The sequence below is a fragment of the Coregonus clupeaformis genome, chromosome 30 (assembly GCF_020615455.1).
Source record: "Coregonus clupeaformis isolate EN_2021a chromosome 30, ASM2061545v1, whole genome shotgun sequence".
Lineage (NCBI taxonomy): Eukaryota > Metazoa > Chordata > Actinopteri > Salmoniformes > Salmonidae > Coregonus > Coregonus clupeaformis.
This window is the reverse complement of record NC_059221.1, coordinates 1,258,566-1,282,288: the sequence shown is the minus strand read 5'-3', so window position 1 is coordinate 1,282,288 and position 23,723 is coordinate 1,258,566. Positions and strand designations below refer to the sequence as shown.

Sequence of the window (23,723 nt, the reverse complement as noted above, 5' to 3'; positions counted from 1 at the left end):
ACGTCATATGGAGCATCTACTCTGTGCTACAGAGTTCATTTGCTAGTTCGATAGCAAGCTCAAGCTGGGTAACGTTAGCCCCACTTCATGCTCTTCACAGACTTTGTGTCCGTGTTTTCTCATGGGAATTCATTAGCACGGCAGGCTCTGGTGCCTTCTTGCCGTGGGCTCAAAACGAAAGAGAAAACCATACCGGTTTGCTCTAATTGTTTAGTACCTCGTCTGTTCTTTTTGTTTTGTCAACTTTTTGGCATGCTCTCTATAAAGTAGGCTACAGGAGTTTAGCAACTTTTTCCACCTTGGCTTAGTACTACCGTGCTAGTTGACTGAGATCTGGAATCGATCCATTTTGGATTTTTCTCGCTATATAGCTATTGGATTTCCCCGACTCTCCCTCGGCTCAGTGAAGCGTCTGCCTCCCCCTTGCTTTGGTAGCCAACTCAGCCTGCACTCTTAAAAAGTTACCATCGGATGGGCCCCAGCCATCAATCTGTAAGTCTCTGCTCTCTCTTTTGCTTATGTTTTAGTTGTGTTGTGTTAGTTGTGTTCTAGCTGGTGTCCAGTAGTTGGGCTCTAGCTTGCCGACAATAACCGTGGTGGTTGGCTAGGCTAATAGCTAGTTGGCTACAAATGTATAAAACATGTAAAGCTGAAATGTCTTGAATCAATAAGTATTCATACCCTTTGTTATGGCAAGCCTAAAGGAGTATTTGCTCAACAAAAAGTTGCATGGACATAAAAAGTTGCATGGACATAAAAAGTTACATGGACTCACTCTGTGTGCAATAATAGTGGTTAACATGATTTTTGAATGACTACCCCATCTCTGTACCACACACATACAATTATCTGTAAGGTCCCTCAGTCGAGCAGTGAATTCCAAACACAGATTCAACCACAAAGACCAGGGAGGTTTTCCAATGCCTCACAAAGAAGGGCACCTATTGGTAGATGGACAGGGGGAAAAGCAAACTAAATAATCCCTTTGAGCATGGTGAAGTTATCAATTATGCTTTGGATGGTGTATCAATACATCCAGTCACTACAAAGATACAGGTGTCCTTCCTAACTCAGTTGCCGGAGAGGAAGGAAAACGGTTACATAGTTTAATAGTTGTGATAGGACAAAACTGAGGATGCATCAACAAAATTATAGTTACTCCACAATACTAACCTAAATGACAGAGTGGTCCTCTGTAGCTCAATTGGTAGAGCATGGCGCTTGTAATGCCAGGGTAGTGGGTTCGATCCCCGGGACCACCCATACGTAAAAATGTATGCACACATGACTTTAAGTCGCTTTGGATAAAAGCATCTGCTAAATGGCATCTTATATATTTTTATATTATAAAAGGAAGCCTGTACAGAATAAAACATATTCCAAAACATGCAACCTATTTGCATTAAGGCACTAAAGTAAAACTCCAAAAAATGTGGCAAAGAAATTAACCTTATGTCCTGAATTATGTTACATTATGTTTGGGGCAAATCCAACACGTCACTGAGTACCAATCTTCATATTTTCAAGCATGGTGATGGCTGCATCCTGTTATGGGTATGCTTGTCATCAGCATGGACTAGGTTGTTTCTTTTTAGAGCTAAGCACAGGCAAAATCCTATAGGAAAACCTGGTTCAGTCTGCTTTCCAACAGACACTGGGAGACATTCACCTTGACAAAAAAAAGAATTAAATCCATTTGAATCCCACTGTAAGGTAACAAAATGTGAACATTTACATTATAGGGAATAGGCTGGCTTGCCATGTCCTCCATATTACAGCACACCCTGGAAAAATATTTTCTGACATGGAATTTTGATCGGTTTTATGCAATAACTAGAAAAATATAAAAGTAAGGTGTAACTTTGCATTGTGACTTTTGTTGTGTATAGTAATGCAAATCCATATGTTACATGTGGTTAAGTTAATACTACCTACCTTTTATCAATTGTTAGCTACGAAGTTGAAAAAAGCCACACACACACACACACACACACACACACACATCTCCTTGTGATAGAACATCAGGAATATGGAGATATAAAAGGCCAATCCTATTTGTTTTTGAGCACGGCTCGGGTCTGGAGGTTGCACCTGGTTATTAGGCTGGCAGCTTTACGGCCCTGATTCCAGCCTAATTGCAGGTGGACAAAGTGAGGCCTCAGATGGGCTCAGAGACAGAGGAGGAGTGAAATAGTGGGAAAAAGCAAGCATTACCTTCTACACCCAGATCTCCAGGAACAGATGGGATGGAGATGAGAGTTGATGAAATAAATATGGGTGGGTGGGGGGTGATGGGTAGATGCTAGAGTTCGAAAGAAAGGCTGGTGAAAAGACAGATGTATGGGCTGCGCGGTGGATAGACATGGACAGGCAAGAGAGATACACAAAGAAAAACAGTATTATGTGACAGACAGACATGCAGGCAATGAGTTCGACAGAAAGAGGGGTGGTGACAGGGGGACAGACGGAGAGAGACAGCTAGGGAAGAGCCTTCCTTCCCACGAAGCAGGAGCCCCAAAGTCCTGACATCAGAGAGAGGGTCCTGGGGGCTCATTTATAATCGTTGAGTAAATTTCACCCTAAATTTCAGCACAAGTAATTTCTGAACAGTTTGTGCACTAGGGGTGTAACAGTACATGTACCCGGCTCGGCAAGGGGACCTCGGTTCGGTCTGCACTGTGAACCCAAATGAATACACATATACACTACCGTTCAAAAGTTTGGGGTCACTTTGAAATGTCCTTGTTTTCGAAAGAAAAGCAATTTTATTGTCCGTTAAAATACAGTTTAAGTCGGAAGTTTACATAAACAAGTTTTAATGACTCCAACCTACGTGTTTCAACCACTCCACAAATGTCTTGTGAACAAACTATAGTTTTGGCAAGTCGGTTAGTACATCTACTTTGTGCATGAAACAAGTAATTTTTCCAACAATTGTTTACAGACAGATTATTTCACTTATAATTCACTGTATCACAATTCCAGTGGGTCAGAAGTTTACATACACTAAGTTGATGGTGCCTTTAAACAGCTTGGAAGATTCCAGAAAATGATGTCATGGGTTTAGAAGCTTCTGATAGGCTAATTGACACAATTTGAGTCAATTGGAGGTGTACCTGTGGATGTATTCCAAGGCCTACCTTCAAACTCAGTGCCTCTTTGCTTGACATCATGGGAAAATCAAAAGAAATCAGCCAAGCCCTCAGAAAAAAAAAATGTGTAGACCTCCACAAGTCTGGTTCATCCTTGGGAGCAATTTCCAAACACCTGAAGGTACCACATTCATCTGTACAAACAATAGTACGCAAGTATAAACACCATGGGACCACGCAGCCATCATACCGCTCAGGAAGGAGACGCGTTCTGTCTCCTAGAGATTAACGTACTTTGGTGCGAAAAGTGCAAATCAATCCCAGAACAACAGCAAAGGACCTTGTGAAGATGCAGGAGGAAACGTCCTCTGGTCTGATGAAACAAAAATAGAACTGTTTGGCCATAAAGACCATCATTATGTTTGGAGGAAAAAGGAGGTTGCTTTCAAGCCGAAGAACACCATCCCAACCGTGAAGCACAGGGGTGGCAGCAGCATGCTGTGGGGGTGCTTTGCTGCAGGAGGGACTGGTGTACTTCACAAAATAGATGGCATCATGAGGAAGGAAAATTAGGTGGATATATTGAAGCAACATCTCAAGACATCAGTCAGGAAGTTAAAGCTTGGTCACAAATGGGTCTTCCAAATGGACAAGCATACTTCCAAAGTTGTGGCAAAATGGCTTAAGGACAACAAAGTCAAGGTATTGGAGTGGCCATCACAAAGCCCTGACCTCAATCCTATAGAACATTTGTGGGCAGAACTGAAAAAGCATGTGCGAGCAAGGTGGCCTACAAACCGGACTCAGTCACACCAGCTCTGTCAGAAGGAATGGGCCAAAATTCACCCAATTTATTGTGGGAAGCTTGTGGAAGGCTACCTGAAACGTTTGACCCAAGTTAAACAAATTAAAGGCAATGCTACCAAATACTAATTGAGTGTATGTAAACTTCTGACCCACTGGGAATGTGATGAAAGAAATAAAAGCTTAAATAAATCATTCTCTCTACTATTATTCGGACTTTTCATATTCTTAAAATAAAGTGGTGATCCTAACTGAACTAAGACAGTGACTTTTTACTAGGATTAAATGTCAGGAATTGTGAAAACTGAGTTTAAATGTATTTGGCTAAGGTGTATGTAAACTTCCGACTTCAACTGTAACATCAAATTGATCAGAAATACAGTGTAGATATTGTTAATGTTGTAAATGGCTATTGTAGCTGGAAACAGCTGATTTTTAATGGAATATCTACATAGGCGTACTGAAGCCCATTATCAGCAACCATCAGTCCTGTGTTCCAATGGGATGTTGTGTTTGCTAATCCAAGTTCATCATTTTAAAAGGCTATTTGATCATTAGAAAACCCTTCTGCAATTATGTTAGCACAGCTGAAAACTGTTGTGCAGATTAAAGGAGGAATACAAGTGGCCTTCTAGAGACTAGTTGACTATCTGGAGCATCAGAAATTGTGGGTTCAATTACAGGCTCAAAATGGCCAGAAACAAATAACCTTCTTCTGAAACTTGTCAGTCTATTCTTGTTCTGAGAAATGAAGGCTATTCCATGCAAGAAATTGCCAAGAAACTGAAGATATCGTACAACGCTGTGTACTACTCCCTTCACAGAACAGCGCAAACAGGCTCTAACCAGAATAGAAAGAGGAGTGGGAGGCCCCGGTGCACAACTGAGCAAGAGGACAAATACATTAGAGTGTCTAGTTTGATGTCTGTCCGATTATATCGTAATATCGCCCAACCCTAAACGGCATGTTACTGTAAATGCGTTCTGTATCTGTAAAGGGTTGCGGTAGATATAACTAGTGGTCATACACACGTAATAGGACCATTATTCTGCATTGTAAATTGACGTGGAATTTTCGGATCTTTTGTTGTGTTAACAGAAAACCTATTTTTTTTTTTAATGGCTCTTTAAACGTTAAGCAAAATTGCCCATTTGTCACATCCCTTGTAATGATCGTGCTGTTTAATCAGCTTATTGATATGATACACCTGTCAGGTGGATGGATTATCTCGGCAAAGGAGAAATGCTCACTAACAGGGATGTAAACAAATGTGTGTACAAATTGTGTAAAATAAGCTTTTGGGATATTTGATTTAAGCTCATGAAACATGGGACCAACACTTTACATATTGCATTTATATTTTTGTTTGTTTATATATTTGTTCAGTGTTGCTCTCCCTGTACAGTCCAGGGCAGCATTCAAGAACCAGACCACACCATGAACGGTTGAATGAAAGGCATCTAGTCCTATTGAATGTTTAAAAATTGTTCCGTAAGGGTAAAGAATGCTAATGCATACATTACATTTTTTGTCATATTTTTACAACTATTATAAAATGCTTGAGATGACAACTGACAATTAGAAATGGAGTGAGGTTCATCCTTCCTCTTAGACAATCATCAAAAATGCCAGATGAGCGCCTTGGCTTCAACTCAAAATTTGGTCTACGATCTCCTCACTTACCTACACAAAATACAATTTTAGCTTTTTGGAGATTTTACATTCAGGTTATATGGCATTATGTCTAACTGTATATGGTAGTATGTATGTATGAAAGGAGTGGCAGACCTATGGTGTCTGTCTGTACATGTATCTCTCAATGAGCCATCAATTCCATCAGTGATTCTTATCAGCAACCAAACAGTGTCACGGGTAGGAGGGTGAGTCAAGGAGGCAAGGTCCCCTCCTCTCTCCTTCCTTTTCCATTTGGAGCCCTTCGTCGCTATTCCGGTCAGGCACCGCACACCCATCATTTTTTTATTAAAATCTAAAAAGTGTAATAACTCTGGAGACTCGGGAGAAGCTGGCAAACAGGTACATCGCTCTGCCTTTGTTGCTCGCCCCTCCAATCCTCATTATCTTCTCACTGCCCTCCACTCACTTCACTGCAAAAACTCACATTGTGCACACACATACACATGCATACGGCACACACCCAGGGACACAAACCCACAGACACCCTAATACGTTAAAGTATACTGAGAAAAGTACACTCAGAGTCACCCTGCTTGGATCCATAACTTACCCTGACTCTCTGAACTCAAAAAGGGGAGTTTGTACATCAGTAGTTTGGGATAAAGAAACCCAAGACCTCAGTGCCCTCTCAGTCTTCTGGGTGGGACTGTCTGGGTGTGGGATTATTCTCGCACTTCTTTGGGTTAGTCAAATACCCCCCTACACCTCCTCTTTGGGACATAAATAAAACCTACATAGCTATATGTGGTAAAGACAAATATCATGACATTGAACAGGGATTAAATTCCTTTGCGCAATTGCATAATTCTAATCTGTGTACATAGAATAAGGAAGGAAACCCCAAATGATGGTAGGTGGTCTACTCTGGCATTGTGAGCTATTGACACCGAATTACAAATGGGGCAAGCATCCCAACATGCTCTTGACATCACGCAAGTTTATCCTCCAGTGACTTCTGGGATGAAGACAGAGGGGAAGAAAAAGCCCTTTGTTGCGCTCCCCTGACAGAGCCTTGAGGGGATGACTTTATTGCCTTCAAGTGGAGTTGAAACAAAAACAGCTGAAAAACAAACCAGGACAGATAGCATCTCCCTGTAAGTTCAACACCTATCCATCAAGTGGGATTCCTCTCCATCTATGATCCTCTCCCCTAGCCCTTTCCCTTTTCCCTCCATCATTAACATAGCAAAGGAAAAAAGAAACGACAACAAAACAGTGAATTTATATTTTCTCAGTTCACAGAAAATGAAGCCCCAGGCATACGGTTAAGTCTCGTATCCCACCATACACTTTCACAGACAGACGTATTATTGTGTTTCCAAAGCCTTGCAAATGGCTCTTCTTGATTTTGACACATTATCTGACAACTCGGTGCGTGAGGCACAATTGAATATGCTAAGACTTCAATGAATAGTAGTTGCTCGAGGAGCAAACAAAGGGAGAGGAAGATGCAGTGCTGGGGTCTTCGCTTATCGTGCAATTTAACAATGTGAGAGGACGTATGTCTCAGTCAGAAGATGTGCATTCGGCCCTTTTCTTCTCTTAATTCAGTCTCTAAATTGCCTTTGCGGGCACAGTAAACAGAGATAACACGTTGGGAGCGGGTCAAATATGGAGTTGTGTTTTTAATAGTGCCGGGTGTTTACGGAGGTCTTGTAAACACTCCTTTGGGGGGGGGGGGAAGGCTGCTGTTAGCGAGAGGAACGCATTGCTTGAGTGATCCCGTGCAAGGTTTTGGCCCGTACTGCCGCACTAAAGCAATGTGGAGCGAGTGAGAAACATGATGCCTCCAGGCATCTGTCTACACCATGGAGCTTTGCTAGCACTTCCCGACCATGAGATGCTAAGCAAAACATACATCCTCAGCATTCCAAGTCAACACCAGAACAAATAATTCTCACACTCTTCCCCACTCTTTCCACTTCATTCGCACTCATCCTCTGTCCCCTTTCATGTTACACAAAGACTATCTTTTTTCTCCCCACCTAGCTCCGCCAGGCATTCCTGGGTCTCTCCTAGCTGTGGAAATGTCAAGAATGGGAAGAAAGAGGAGGATACACTGAGCGCAGCGGCAGGTAGAGTCTTGTCCGACTGTACTAACATCCCCAGTCTACTCGATGGATGGTTGGCTGCACACAGAGGATGGGATCCAAATTGACTATCTTAATTAAAAACGTTGCTATGGAGTGAAGCCTCAGAGCTAATTCTTCAGAGGAATGCCAACAAATCACCTGGCTAAAATGGGTCCCGGATTTGTATCTAACCACGAGAGGCCTGGATAATTACTATGCCCCAAAAGCAAGTCAGTGCACTGCAATAATTGCACAGCAATGCAATATTACAATTACATTGCAAGTTAACTTGAATAAAGCTTGAAAAGTTTCATAAGGTTTAATTGAAACGAAATAGGACACGAAGGCATACGTTCTCTCTTCACCAGTCCACAATTTTTTTTTTTTGCAGTAGCATGCATAACACTAGGCCCTCTAGCCGGTTAGGTGAAATATGGGGCTCCTCTGGCCATGCTAAGAACCTCTTCAAACACAAGGCACCCACAACAAAAAAAGGACACATTCTAGACATTAGTTGCTAGAGCCAAGAAACTCCCCTCTTCGCAACAAATAAAAAATGGGAGAAAAAAAAGTTTAGCAGTACACTGCTGCTTGCCTGGACAGACAAGCAAATTCATTTTTATGTGTGTGCCAAACTCAACCAAACACTGTAAGCAAGCTGTGACCATTGGAATCACCTGCCACCACGAATGAGTCGGGCACTGACTGTTTTCCCTGATATTTGAGGCCTTCTTATGAAGGCCGTGGAGTCTTACTTTTGACCAGCATTTTCAAGCACCAGCAGAAGCTGAACAGCAACAAGCCATGCTTGCTGGCACAGAGGGGCATGGTCACAGACTCATTAGTCACGGGTATTGGTCTTCTTATAGTGGCTGACAAATGGGTTCTCTACAAAAAAGTACCAAAAAGAGCCAACGTTTTCAATTAACTCTTATTGCAGTGGGGAGGTTTTCAGTATCTACTGCTAAAAGAGTGTGAGAAACACCGTCCCCAGTAAATAACTCAAAGCTTCGGGTTATATGTAAAAAGACTTAAGGAGCTCCCCTCTGACTACATAAAACGTCCCACAGACTAGGGTCACAGGTTAGGGGTCAAGCCTCAGGGAGGTAATTTACTGTCTCTGAAGGTGTTCATCAAAGGGGACACACCTACCTCCTTGAGGGCTGACTGACCAGAGAAGGGCCGCAGCACCTTCACCATGACAACCAACCTGCTTAGATGAGTCAGGTGTCCCCACTTGTCTGAGTACTGGGAAACAGAGTGGTGGGTGTAACCCTACAGCTATGACATTTCAGACACCACTTACTTGTGATGCAGGAGAGCAGGGATTGTGATGCCTAGCTTTACAATGTGATTGCCCCATACAACTGTCAGAATAACCTTAAAATAATTATATAAACTAAACATCATGATTTTAAAAATGTGACTGTCTGGCAGCTGGCCACTCCTGAAACATACTTGTATTTCAATTTCCATGAAATTGACTCTTCTCAGACTAATGTGTGGAGGTCACATTCAGTTCACCTGGCTGGCACTTGCAGCCATATTAGATGGGACACTTAAACAGAGATGGGATGTCTATTCCATTCAGTCCTGTTGAGACAGAGTGAGAGAAGAGACAACAAAATGGCAGCTTACCGTCCACACAGTGCTCCACCTCCTCCAGGTTGCGCAGGGTAATCCTCATCAGGCTGGAATTGAGCATCAGCTCATTCTTGTGTGTTGGCCACATGAACTCCGGGGCCAGGTTGACAAAGAAAATGCGCGTGTCGCCAGTGGCAACCTGGTTGTCGCAGACCTCAGGGTCACCGAAGCCTCCAATCATCACCTTGTTGCCGCCGTCCAGAAGAACCTCGCCATTGACCACCGTCTTTCCTTTCAGGTACCGCCATACCCTCACCTTTACCAAGGCCATGGAAAAAGACAGTGGGGTTTTAGCTCTTTATTGAGGCTCCTCCTTTATTGAAGCTGTAACTTTAAAGGTAGACTGAACAAGATGACATCATAAACAGGATATGATGTCTGCAAGTGGAAAGTTGCCCTATTGTTTGTCATTTTGCAGTCTACCTTTAAGCAAACATTTAATAGAAAAAGTATTTTGTAATCATAAGGTATTCCAGGTACTTATTCTCCAAAGCACTTATTGTAATACACATTTAAAAGGGCCAAATTGTATACATCAGAGAGTAACAGGGTTGAATAATTACTTACTTTCCTGGACTATATCTCCTAAACCATAACCTTATTTGCAACAGAAGATATTGCATATTCATTGGTAGGTTTTCATTTCACTATATGGGCTGGTCTCATTTGGTGGTCGGTGGTTCAGATCCAAAAATGGGACAACTCTTATCTACATCCCAAATCATGAGACAAGGAACCATAGACCAACCAGCAGGTTGCTGAGCTCAGAGAGCGCTGACTGCCACTGCGTTTTTTATAATGAATGACCAAAGGAATTTCTCAATGACTGATAACGCGGAGGGGTTTGTGGAGTAGTTTTGTTAATTGCAGGATTGGCTTCTGTGAGGACTGTAGACTGGGATGCTGACGGGAGAGGTTGTGTTTTCTCTAGCAGGAGGTAAGCTTGGCTTCTTATATGGTGTTGAGTAAAGCTTAAACCATGTATTTAGATTGTAGGTAGGTATTGTAGTTAGGTATTATAGGTAGTTTACTCAGGTAGTTATTGAAGGTTATTGTAGGTAATTATTGTAGGTAAGGACTGTATTCGGCGGACTCCGGCGAAGCACGAGGCTAGCCTACCCACTACTTGGACCAACAAAGCTAGCTAGCTAGCGGGTAGCTACCGGTAACTTTTAGCAACTGTGGTTAGCTGTTTCCAATGTTATTTCACGCTTAAGAGTACCTGTAATTGAGCCAGCTAGCTGCCACCTTCAGCTGTTTTTCTAACCTCATTATCATTAACGTTAGGTGGTTGGTAGCTGCTGTACTTAATTTCGGCTACTGATTGCAGTCTGCCAGTTTGGCTTTATACATAGCTTGGGCTTTGTCGAGTAAGGCTTAAACTATGTATTTAGATTGTAGTTAGGTACTATAGGTAGGCATCGTGGGCTGTATATTATTAAGTAGTATAGGTAGGCATCGTGGGCTGTTGTGGGTAGCTGTTGTGTAGTTATTGTAGGTTACTTTTGTATTCGGCGGTGCCGGATGTAGCACGAAGCTAGCTAGCTAACTCACCTCCTGGATTAGCTGGCGAGTTGCTATTAGCAACGGTTGCAACTAAAAACAATATCCTTTTAGCCAGCTACATTCGTTCGCAGCGACGCCGTTTTTCAAACAAAGTCAACACAGTAGCCATTGCTAGCCAGCCAACACTACCAGCAGGCTGTGGTAGCTAAATACAATATCTTTGTGCTAGCTACCCAACGTTTAATCATTGCTGCGTTATGAAAGGTAAGCTTGGCTTCTTATATGGTGTTGAGTTAAGCTTAAACCATGTATTTAGATTGTAGGTAGGTATTGTAGTTTGGTATTATAGGTAGCTTACTCAGGTAGTTATTGAAGGTTATTGTAGGTAATTATTGTAGGTAAGGACTGTATTCGGCGGACTCCGGCGAAGCACGAGGCTAGCCTACCCACTACTTGGACCAACAAAGCTAGCTAGCTAGCGGGTAGCTACTGGTAACTTTTTGCAACTATGGTTAATTGTTTCCAATGTTATTTCATGCTTAAGAGCACCTGCGATTGAGCCAGCTAGCTGCTACCATTCAGCTGTTTTTCTAACCTCATCCGAGGCATTAACGTTAGGTGGTTGGTAGCTGCTGTACTTAATTACAGCTACTGATAACAGTCTGCTGTAGTTTACAACAATTCTAATTTCTAAAGTGGAAGTTGGGAGAGTTTTACTCGGGTGGTTCAGTGAAACAATTATAGTTTCTGAGGTGGAAGTTGGGAGAGTTATATATATTATTATTTTTTTGGTGAGGGAGGCCTGCTCTCTCCTTTCCCTGATGTTTAGTTCATTTCATCCCGATCTCCTCTGCATTATTGTAGCCATCTGCTGCAGCCTGTCAACTATGCCTCTGCCTATCCCTGTTCTCTCCTCTCCGCACAGGCTACACAAACGCCTCACACCGCGTGGCTGCTGCCTCTCTAACCTGGTGGTCCCTGCACGCACCACACACCTGGAGTTCCAGGTCTCAGGCAGCCTCTGGAACTGCCGTTCTGCCGCCAACAAGGCTGACTTCATCCCAGCCTATGCCACCCTCCAGTCCCTCGACTTCCTGGCACTGACGGAAACATGGATTACCACTGAAAACACTGCTACTCCTACTGCTCTCTCCTCGTCTGACCATGTGTTCTCGCATACCCCGAGAGCATCTGGTCAGAGGGGTGGTGGCACAGGAATCCTCATCTCTCCCAAGTGGTCATTCTCAATTTTTCCCCTAACCCATCTGTCTATCTCCTCATTTGAATTCCACGCTGTCACAGTCACTAGCCCATTTAAGCTTAATATCCTTGTCATCTATCGCCCTCCAGGTTCCCTTGGAGAGTTCATCAATGAGCTTGACGCCTTGATAAGTTCCTTTCCTGAGGATGGCTCACCCTTCACAGTCTTGGGGGATTTCAACCTCCCCACATCTACATTTGACTCATTTCTCTCTGCCTCCTTCTTTCCACTCCTCTCCTCTTTTGACCTCACCCTCTCACCATCCCCCCCCACTCACAAGGCAGGCAATACGCTTGACTTCATCTTTACTAGATGTTGCTCTTCTACTAATCTCACTGCAACTCCCCTCCATGTCTCCGACCACTACTTTGTATCCTTTTCTCTCTCGCTCTCCTCCAACACTACTCACTCTGCCCCTACACAGATGGTAACGCGCCGCCGCAACCTTCGCTCTCTCTCTCCCACTACTCTCTCCTCTTCCATCCTATCATCTCTTCCCTCTGCTCAATCCTTCTCCCTCCAATCTCCTGATTCTGCCTCCTCAACCCTCCTCTCCTCCCTTTCTGCATCCTTTGACTCCCTGTGTCCCCTATCCTCCCGGCCGGCTCGGTCCTCCCCTCCAGCTCTGTGGCTTGATGACTCATTGCGAGCTCACAGAACAGAGCTCCGGGCAGCTGAGCGGAAATGGAAGAAAACTAAACTCCCTGCCGACCTGGCATCTTTTCACTCCCTCCTCTCTACATTTTCTTCATCTGTTTCTGCTGCTAAGGCCACTTTCTACCACTCTAAATTCCAAGCATCTGCCTCTAACCCTAGGAAGCTCTTTGCCACATTCTCCTCACTGCTGAATCCTCCCTCCCCCCCTCCCTCTCTGTGGATGACTTTGTCAACCACTTTGAAAAGAAGGTTGACGACATCCGATCCTCTTTGTTAAGTCTAATGACACTGCTGGTCCTGCTCACACTGCCCTACCCTATGCTTTGACTTCTTTCTCCCCTCTCTCTCCAGATAAAATCTTGCGACTAGTGACTGCAGGCCGCCCAACAACCTGCCCGCTTGACCCCATCCCCTCCTCTCTTCTCCAGACCATCTCCGGTGACCTTCTCCCCTACCTCACCTCGCTGATCAACTCATCCTTGACCGCTGGCCATGTCCCTTCCGTCTTCAAGAGAGCGAGAGTTGCACCCCTTCTCAAAAAACCAACACTCGATCCCACTGATGTCAACAACTACAGACCAGTATCCCTTCTTTCTTTTCTTTCCAAAACTATTGAGCGTGCCGTCTTTAGCCAACTCTCTTGCTATCTCTCTCAGAATGACCTTCTTGATCCAAACCAGTCAGGTTTCAGGACTGGTCATTCAACTGAGACTGCTCTTCTCTGTGTCACGGAGGCTCTCCGCACTGCTAAAGCTAACTCTCTCTCCTCTGCTCTTGTCCTTCTAGACCTGTCTGCTGCCTTTGATACAGTGAACCATCAGATCCTCCTCTCCACCCTCTCCGAGCTGGGCATCTCCGGCGCGGCTCACTCCTGGATTGCGTCCTACCTGACCGGTCGCTCCTACCAAGTGGCGTGGCGAGAAGCTGTCTCCGCACCACGTGCTCTCACCACTGGTGTCCCCCAGGGCTCAGTTCTAGGCCCTCTCCTTTTCTCCCTATACACCAAGTCACTTGGCTCTGTCATATCCTCACATGGCCTCTCCTATCATTGCTACGCTGACGATACACAACTAACCTTCTCCTTTCCCCCTTCTGATAACCAGGTGGCGAATCGCATCTCTGCATGTCTGGCCGACATATCAGTATGGATGACGGATCACCACCTCAAGCTGAACCCTGGCAAGACGGAGCTGCTCTTCCTCCCGGGGAAGGACTGCCCGTTCCATGATCTCGCCATCACGGTTGACAACTCTGTTGTGTCCTCCTCCCAGAGTGCGAAGAGCCTTGGCGTGACCCTGGACAACACCCTGTCGTTCTCCGCCAACATCAAGGCGGTGACCCGATCCTGCAGGTTCATGCTCTACAACATTCGGAGAGTACGACCCTGCCTTATACAGGAAGCGGCACAGGTCCTAATCCAGGCACTTGTCATCTCCCCGTCTGGATTACTGCAACTCGCTGTTGGCTGGGCTCCCTGCCTGTGCCATTAAACCCCTACAACTCATCCAGAATGCCGCAGCCCGTCTGGTGTTCAACCTTCCCAAGTTCTCTCACGTCACCCCCCTCCTCCGCACACTCCACTGGCTTCCAGTTGAAGCTCGCATCCGTTACAAGACCATGGTGCTTGCCTATGGAGCAGTGAGGGGAACGGCACCTCCGTACCTTCAGGCTCTGATCAGTCCCTACACCCAGGCGAGGGCATTGCGTTCATCCACCTCTGGCCTGCTGGCTCCCTTCCTCTGCGGAAGCATAGTTCCCGCTCAGCCCAGTCAAAGCTGTTCGCTGCTCTGGCACCCCAATGGTGGAACAAGCTCCCCTCACGACGCCAGGACAGCGGAGTCACTCACCACCTTCCGGAGACATTTGAAACCCCACCTCTTTAAGGAACACCTGGGATAGGATAAAGTAATCCTTCTACCCCCCCCCAAAAAAAAAAGTATAATTGTAAAGTGGTTATCCCACTGGCTATAGGGTGAATGCACCAATTTGTAGTCGCTCTGGATAAGAGCGTCTGCTAAATGACGTAAATGTGCCCTTGAGCAAGGCACTTAACCCTAATTGCTCCTGTAAGTCGCTCTGGATAAGAGCGTCTGCTAAATGACTAAAATGTAAATGTAAATGGATTTCACGAGTGTATGTATATCACTAAACATTAGCCTACATTGGAATAACTTGTTGTTTGCAGCCCTTTTAATCTTAATGCAGCACAACAAGATTTTCCCGCACCCATTTGAATTGAATATCTATTTATCTATCTGTTAACAGTATACATTACTACATGATTTTGCAACCAAGGGTTACTGGCATCAGAATCTCAGGTGCAACCTACTGCCATTGTGCCCTAGAGCAAGGCCCTTTAACCCCTAACCTGCTGCAGGGGCACCTCTTTGCGGCTGACCCTGTGCTGCTTCCAGCCTCTCGTCTGTGGTGTCCGCGGAGTTAGGGATAACAAGACTGCAAAATATGAATTTTCATTTGACAATAAGGTTGTATTCTTCTCTTTATCTTACCGGTATATTGGTTTGTCATGTTCGCAAATACTACCTCATACTTATAAATAAAGAAAACAAGTCTTCTGAAGAACAGCAAATGTAAAGCCTTATAGCTAAATCAAGTATTTAAAATCACTAGAGCTCAATTGACCTTCCCTTAGGGAACACATTCAGATTTGTATTCGATTAATAAAATGATTTATTAGCCTAAAATATGTAATAAAAACATGTTTGTTAAAAGGGGTGATATTGTTACTTATTTGTTCAACTATTGCCTTTATTTTATGCTTTGAAGCACTGATTCGAATGACCACAATTGAACAAAATATTCAAAATGACATTGGAAGAAAAGTGGGCTGGCATAGGCTATGATTTGACAGGTGCCCCTTTGGAGTTACATGAAGGCCTATCCTACCTTCTTAAACAGAAACATGTGATACGTTGTAACGTTTTCAACAAGACTATGTTACTTTGTAGCCTACGGTTAAAGATTCAGCAGCAACCTTATTCAACAGAAATATATCAACTCACGCTAGGACAGTCAGACTTACCTTGCAAGAGTATGTATTGTGCACTGGATCCATGTTCATGATTTCTTCAACAGTTCCAGTCAAAACTATGTTCGCCTCCTCTTCCCTTTTCTCCAAATCTTTCTCCGGGCAACTTCCATGACCCCGTTGACAGAAAACCGCGACTATCATCAATGCCCACGCGTACAAGTGAGTTTGTTGTGAACCCATGGTCACGAAAACGGATAACAGAAAGTTACGGACGAAATTAAATCCCTGCGACGCAAAGTAGCCTATAAATTGATGTTGCAACAATAGCCTACTCGCTATTTCGGTTAGAATAAGTATTTTAACTTCCCTACTGACCACGAAGCTCTCAATTTCAGCCAAAGCTCATGCATCTGCTACGTGCGGGAGCCAAGTTGCCTGACTGAGAGCCGGCTGGGAGAGAAGATAAGGGTTTTATACTCTCTCAAGGAATGCGCTACACTTCACCCTCTCGATTATTTCAGAATGACACTTCTGATTTGCATTCAGTCTGAATTGCTGATACGACTGGTGAAGGGGACCTTTGGTTTCAGGAAAGCTGCCGAAAGTGGTGTAAAACGCCACCCTTCGGAGAAATGGTGCGTCCAATGAGAACAAGCGTAAAACCAAAAGGGAATTGCACTGAGGCAAGTGGAAGGCCAAGTGGGCCTGCACCAAACAAAGAAAGTAGCCCATGCCTATATTGTTTAGTTATAGCCTAATCTAAACTATAAAATAAACAAATAGCAAAACAAAAACATAACAAACAAAGCATTTAGCAACAGAAACAGTCCAGAACTGGCAATAAAGTAGGCCTTGCCTAAACGATCAAATTATGGATCTTATTTAAGATTTCCCATTATCAACATCTGTAAATGCTACCATTATGTGCGTTTTGTTAGGAATGGGTCACTGCGTACATGTCCACGCTTCAAAAGCTGTAATTTGAAGTAGCCTACCCATCAATCTATTACAGGAAAATGTCAGGCTTGCGATGCGCTCTTGACCATAGAATATTTGTTCATTACATTTACGTCATTTAGCAGACGCTCTTATTCAGAGCAACTTACAGGAGCAATTAGGGTTAAGTGCCTTGCTCAAGGGCACATTGACAGATTTTTCACCTAGTCGACTCGGGGATTAGAACCAGCGACCTTTCGGTTACTGGCACAACGCTCTTAACCACTAAACTACCTGCCGCCCCCGTTCATGGTTTACTTCATATTTCTGGTGCCCTTCCCCGTTTTGTTATATAGTGTAAATCTTCAAAGTAAGCCTAGCCTATTCACAATTAAAATGTCAACATCAGGAATGATAGGCATATAGTTTGATGTTTGGCTCTACCTTTCTTTGCCATAACAAAACAACATTTTATAGACTAGGCCTACTAATTTAGCACCTAAATAAACCCTTGGGCCTACCCATTGCTGTCTTTTTCTGAATGCCTATTATCCATCCCAATCCAAGGACGCATTCTGAAACGTGAGTGTAAACAGTATTTACAGTTTTATTTTAGGAAATATCTGCACCCAATTTATATTGCTGTAACTCAATGGATAAAACCAAGGATTCCCCTAAACTAAAAACTAACTTTTAGTTCGTTCCCATGTTGACAAAGTGACTCCTTTTGCAGCTGGATAGGGCTACTTTTCCTTTGCACGGCACAATAGCTGCATGTCTTAATCGCTGCCCTGGAAGCAGTTGTTGGGGGTTAACTGCCTTGCTCAAGGGCAGAACGGCAGATTTTCCACCTTGGCAGCTCAGGGATTCGAAACATCGACCTTTCTGTTACTGGCCCAATGCTTTTAACTGCTAGGCTACCCGCCGCAGGTCCAAAAACAATGGGATTTTCTTAAACTTTATGGATTAGGTACACAAAGTGTATGTATTTTTCGAAATATGCAGTAGAAAAACAGGTCTCTATGTTATTGAATTTCCCGCCGTTGGACTTCAGAGCTCACTTTTTCAAAAGGTATCTATCCGGATTTCGGCTATCTGATAGGATTAAATGCATAGAAATATAATAATTAGACTGATGCATCATTGACTTGAATGGGGACCCTCGTTATATAAATGTTATTTCGATCCATTTAATCCCATCTGATAGGCAAACCAGATAGATACATTTTGAAAAACTGAGCACAGGTAATTATCTTATCACCTGCTGCAGTCAAGCATGTTACCTGAATTGCACACCTATGATCAAAAGGAACAACTGTATGCCAACAGGGGGCAGCCTGCAGATAGATTGATGAAAAGATAACTACAATTGTAATATGGAACTGAATTAATGTTGTCATCTCTATAGTGGGTCAAGGGTCACGTTTTTATTTTATTTTCAAGTTTACAAAATAAAAGGTAGACAGCAGAGGACAATGTTCCTGAATAACCTCTGAAGAAGGCTCTGATATTTTCCTGGTCAGGTCACATGGTCAGGAAAACCTTTCAACCATATATGTTTTCTAACACTTACAGCACAATGGGGAAAAATAATGTCGAAATGTTATGGGCACAGTTAGAAAGTTGGCTGTCAGAAGTATTACAATGTAAATGTACTTTTAATCCCTCTGTCTGTATATTTCAAGATATGGCATATGAGGGTGCAGTGAGATACACGATGGGTTGGACAATACTTTTCTCGTCAATCATCTTGAAAAAACGTATACTTAAAAACTGGAAATCGACCACTATTTTCAGGTCTCTCCAGAGATGTTCGATCGGGTTCAAGTCCGGTCTCTGGCTGGGCCACTCAAGGACATTCAGAGACTTGTCCCGAAGCCACTCCTGCGTTGTCTTGGCTGTATGCTTAGGGTCGTTGTCCTGTGGAAGGTGAACCTTCGCCCCCAGTCTGAGGATCTCTGTACTTTTCTCTGTTCATTTTTCCCTCGATCCTGACTAGTCTCCCAGTCCCTGCTGCTGAAAAACATCCCCACAGCATGATGCTGCCACCACCATGCTTCACCGTAGGGATGGTGCCAGGTTTCCTCCAGACGTGACGCTTGGCATTCAGGCCAAAGAGTTCAATATTGGTTTCATCAGACCAGAGAATCTTGTTTCTCATGGTCTGAGAGTCGTTTAGGTGCCTTTTGGCAAACTCCAAGTGGGCTGTCATGTGCCTGATTGGTGGAGTGCTGCAGAGATGGTTGTCCTTCTGGAAAGTTCTCCCATCTCCAAAGAGGAACTCTGGAGCTCTGTCAGAGTGACCATTGGGTTCTTGGTCACCTCCCTGACCAAGGCCCTTCTACCCCGATTGCTCAGTTTGGCCGGGCAGCCTGCTCTAGGAAGAGTCTTGGTGGTTCCAAACTTCTTCCATTTAATAATGATGGAGGCCACTGTGCTCTTGGGGACCTTCAATGCTGCAGAAATGTTTTGGTACCCTTCCCCAGATCTGTGCCTCGACACAATCCAGTCTCGGAGCTCTACGGACAATTAATTCAACCTCATGGCTTGGTTCTTGCTCTGACATGCACTGTGGGACCTTATATAGACAGGTGTGTGCCTTTCCAAATCATGTCCAATCAATTGAATTTACCAAAGGTGGACTCCAGTCAAGTTGTAGAAACATCTCAAGGATGTTCAATGGAAACAGGATGCACTTGAGCAAAATTTCGAGTCTCATAGCAAAGGGTCTGAATACTTATGTAAAGAAGGTATTTTTGTTTTTTATTTTTAATACATTTGCAAAATTTTCTAAAAACCTGTTTTCACTTTGTGGGTATTTTGTGTAGATTGATGAGGAGGGGAAATAATGTCATCAATTTTAGAATAAGGCTGTAAGGTAACAAAATGTGGAAAAAGTCAAAATACTGAATACTTCTGAATACTTTCCGAATGCACTGTATGTCCTTACATTCGGTTCCGTTGTTCTCTAAAATGTATTCTGTCCACAGTATTATATTTTACACACACACACACACACACACAGAGACAACCGGGCTAATATGACCCAACCTCTGTTTGTTTTCTGAGTGTCTTTCTCTGATATGATGGAAACACTCACACACAGATATGCAAACACTCACACAGCCAACCACATCCCCCCCATTCCTATGCAGACATACATCACCAATATCACCTGACACACATACACACACTGCGGTAGACAGTCCAGCATTATCAAAAGTTAGTTTTTTTTCCAGAGGACAGCGTTCGTTTCCTTTATCAGGTATCAGCTTGGGAACATAATAACAACCTCGCCTGCTTGGCATCTTGACACTTGGAATCCAGTGTCCCAGCCTGCCCAGCAAACCCTAGCCACTGGCTCTCTGTGCAACTTTACTCACTGTAGAAACAAAATGGAGGCCACCAGAATGTCATTATCAAGTAATCCCACTCCGACAGTTAAATCTCAATTGAGCATGACTCTCAGGGGCACTTGTTATTTATTTCAGAAATAGAGTAGAAATATTTAGTGTGTCGGTGTGTATGTCGTTATGTGTGTGTGTGTGTGCATTAGTGCGAGTGCATGGATGTGTGTGCACGCTGTGTGCAAATACATCTGTGCGTGTCTGTGTGTGTGTATATGTGTGCACACCTCTGTGTTAACGACAAGGCAAGGCAGCTCATTTGAAATGCAACATGAGCGTGAGGAGGTGGAGGTGGACTGAACTCTTCACTTCATCCTCTCACACTGAACCCATCCTTCACTTATTCGAGATAAGAGCAAGTCCAGGGAGCCTGGTTTAAATCACTCTGAATGAAAGGAGCAGGAAACCCAATTGGCCAAGCCAACAGAAACAAATGTGAACAGGAATAGACCCTCTAAATCTTGTATCCCACCCTAGGTCAAGCAACAAATTGATTATAGAACATTGGGGAACGTTTCTGTTGTGGTTCCTGTGTGAGAATACATGCTGATCATTACTACAACATTTACTCAACCACGATGTTCCAGAAACACGTCTTATGTCATATGTCATTGTGTTCAGCAGATGTTAGAGGAACATTATCCCTAACCTCATGTTGAACACATCAGAAAGTTTCTCTCACACCTGGTTTTATCCTGGGCATTTAGCTGGAATGCTTCAATGTCTTTTTTTCCAAAGCCTCTCCTGTTCTGTCTCTCCCGCCATGGAGGGAGATGGATGGACGGACGGGGACGGGGGGTTCTGGATGGGAGGAAGCCTTATGGTCGGATGCCGAGCAGTTGCCATACCAGGCGGTGATGCAACTGGTCAGGATGCTCTCGATGGTGCAGCTGTTTGGACCATGATAGTTTGTTGGTAATGTGGACACCAAGGAACTTGAAACTCTCGACCCGCTCCACTGCAACCCGTCAATGTTAATGGGGGCCTGTTCGGCCCGCCTTTTCCTGTAGTCCACGATCAGCTCCTTTGTCTTGCTCACATTGAGGGAGAGGTTGTTGTCCTGGCACCACACTGCCAGGTCTCTGACCTCCTCTCAATAGGCTATCTCATCATTGTCGGTGATCAGGCCTACCACTGTTGTGTCATCTGCAAACTTGATGATTGAGTTGGAGGAGTGCTTGGCCACGCAGTCATGGGTGAACAGGGAGTACAGGAGGGGGCTGAGCACACACCCTTGTGGGGCCCCAGTGTTGAGGATCAGCGAAGTGGAGATGTTGTTTCCTACCTTCACCACCTGGGGGCGGCCCGTCAGGAAGTCCAGGACTCAGTTGCACAGGGCGGGGTTCAGACCCAGGGTCTGAAGCTTAATGATGAGCTTGGAGGGTACTATGGTGTTGAATGCTGAGCTATAGGCAATAAACAGCATTCTTACATAGGTATTCCTCTTGTCCAGATGGGATAGGGCAGTGTGCAGTGTGATGGCGATTGCATCGTCTGTGGATCTATTGGGGCGGTAAGCAAATTAGGGTGACAGGTAAGGTAGAGGTGATATGATCCTTGACTAGTCTCTCAAAGCACTTCATGATGACAGAAGTGAGTGCTACGGGGCTATAGTCATTTAGTTCAGTTACCTTTGCTTTCTTGGGTACAGGAACAATGGTGGCCATCTTGAAGCATGTGGGAACAGCAGACTAGGAAATGGAGAGATTGAATCTGTCCGTAAACACACCAGCCAGCTGGTCTGCGCATGCTCTGAGGACACGGCTAGGGATGCCGTCTGGGCCGGCAGCCTTGCGGGGGTTAACATGCTTAAATGTCTTACTCACGTCGGCCACGGAGAAGGAGAGGCCACAGTCCTTTGTAGTGGGCCTCGTCGTTGGCACTGTGTTATCCTCAAAGCGGGCGGGTTTATTCCTCCATATGAAGTTAAACAATTTAGTATAAACAATTTTAGTTACTGACAGAGGAACATCCAAGGCAAGGGAGGTATAAACTAATCTGGACAGACCTTCAGATTTTAACAAAAGTACACGTCCAGATAAAGAAAGATCTCTTAATAACCAGGAGTAAAATCTCTTTCCATGTCACGTTTGTTTAAAGAAAGGTCGGACCAAGGCGCAGCGTAATATGCATACATGTTTATTTAATGATAAACACTCGACAAAACAACAAAGGAAACGAAACGTGAAGTCCAAAGGTACGGTACAACAAACCTTACACGGAACAAGAACCCACAACTAGACAGTGCCAAAAGGCTGCCTAAGTATGATTCCCAATCAGAGACAACGAGCGACAGCTGCCTCTGATTGGGAACCACACCGGCCAACATAGAAATACAAATCTAGAAAATTCACACCCTGACCAAACTAGCTAGAGTTCTGTAGGCCAGGGCGTGACATTCCAATTTTCTCTACGATAGTAGATACATTTAAGTTGGCCCTTTCTTTCTGATCTTTGCTAACTTTAATACCAAGATATGGGATCACATCTTTTACAGGGATATTACATACAGAGTTTAAGTCACATCTTTTCAATGCAAATAATTAACATTTCCTAACATCCAGAGATATTACAAGATACATGTGAGAAGGCTCAATAGCTTTCCTGACTTCATTATGATCTTTAAAAAAATGGTGGTGTCGTCAGCCAATTGTGAACATTTTATCTCTTAATCTTAAATCTGAATAACTTGTGTGACCAATAAAAATAAGAAAGGAGAATTTGGGAATCCTTGTTTAATTCCGCATCTAATATCGAATCTCTGTGAAGTTCCTTGGGATACTTTAACAGAGCTGTTACTATTATTGTAAAGTGTCTTAATTACACAAATATTGACCAAAACCAAAAAATGGAAGTCTCAAAAAGAAAATAATGTTAAACTGTATCAAAAGCCTTGTAAAAGTCTACAAATAAAATAAAACTATCTTCCATAATGTGCTCATTATAGTTTATCAAGTCCAATACTAGTCGAATATTGTTACATATACCATGGGGAGAACAAGTATTTGATACACTGCCGATTTTGCAGGTTTTCCTACTTACAAAGCATGTAGAGGTCTGTAATTCTTATCATAGGTACACTTCAACTGTGAGAGAAGGAATCTAAAACAAAAATCCAGAAAATCACATTGTATGATTTTTAAGTAATTAATTTGCATTTTATTGCATGACATAAGTATTTGATACATCAGAAAAGCAGAACTTAATATTTGGTACAGAAACCTTTGTTTGCAATTACAGAGATCATACGTTTCCTGTAGGATTTGACCAGGTTTGCACACACTGCAGCAGAGATTTTGGCCCACTCCTCCATACAGACCTTCTCCAGATCCTTCAGGTTTCGGGGCTGTCGCTGGGCAATACGGACTTTCAGCTCCCTCCAAAGATGTTCTATTGAGTTCAGGTCTGGAGACTGGCTAGGCCACTCCAGGACCTTGAGATGCTTCTTACGGAGCCACTCCTTAGTTGCCCTGGCTGTGTGTTTCGGGTCGTTTTCATGCTGGAAGACCCAGCCACGACCCATCTTCAATGCTCTTACTGAGAGAAGGAGGTTGTTGGCCAAGATCTCGCGATACATGGCCCCATCCATCGTCCCCTCAATACGGTGCAGTCGTCCTGTCCCCTTTGCAGAAAAGCATCCCCAAAGAATGATGTTT

General features: G+C 43.9%; 1 protein-coding gene across 1 annotated transcript in view; it reads right to left on the bottom strand.

Annotated features, from left to right (window-relative positions):
• LOC121545981 (agrin-like) overlaps positions 1–16,259 on the bottom strand; it is a 405,148-nt gene extending 388,889 nt beyond the window's left edge. The window contains exons 1-2 of the mRNA XM_045209396.1: positions 15,776–16,259; positions 9,303–9,564 (exon numbers count right to left, since the gene is read on the bottom strand). Coding sequence (XP_045065331.1) covers positions 9,303–9,564; positions 15,776–15,964 — 451 coding nt within the window. The 5' untranslated portion in view covers positions 15,965–16,259. The remainder of the gene's footprint in view (positions 1–9,302; positions 9,565–15,775) is intronic.
• Between the last annotated feature and the right edge of the window lie 7,464 nt (positions 16,260–23,723).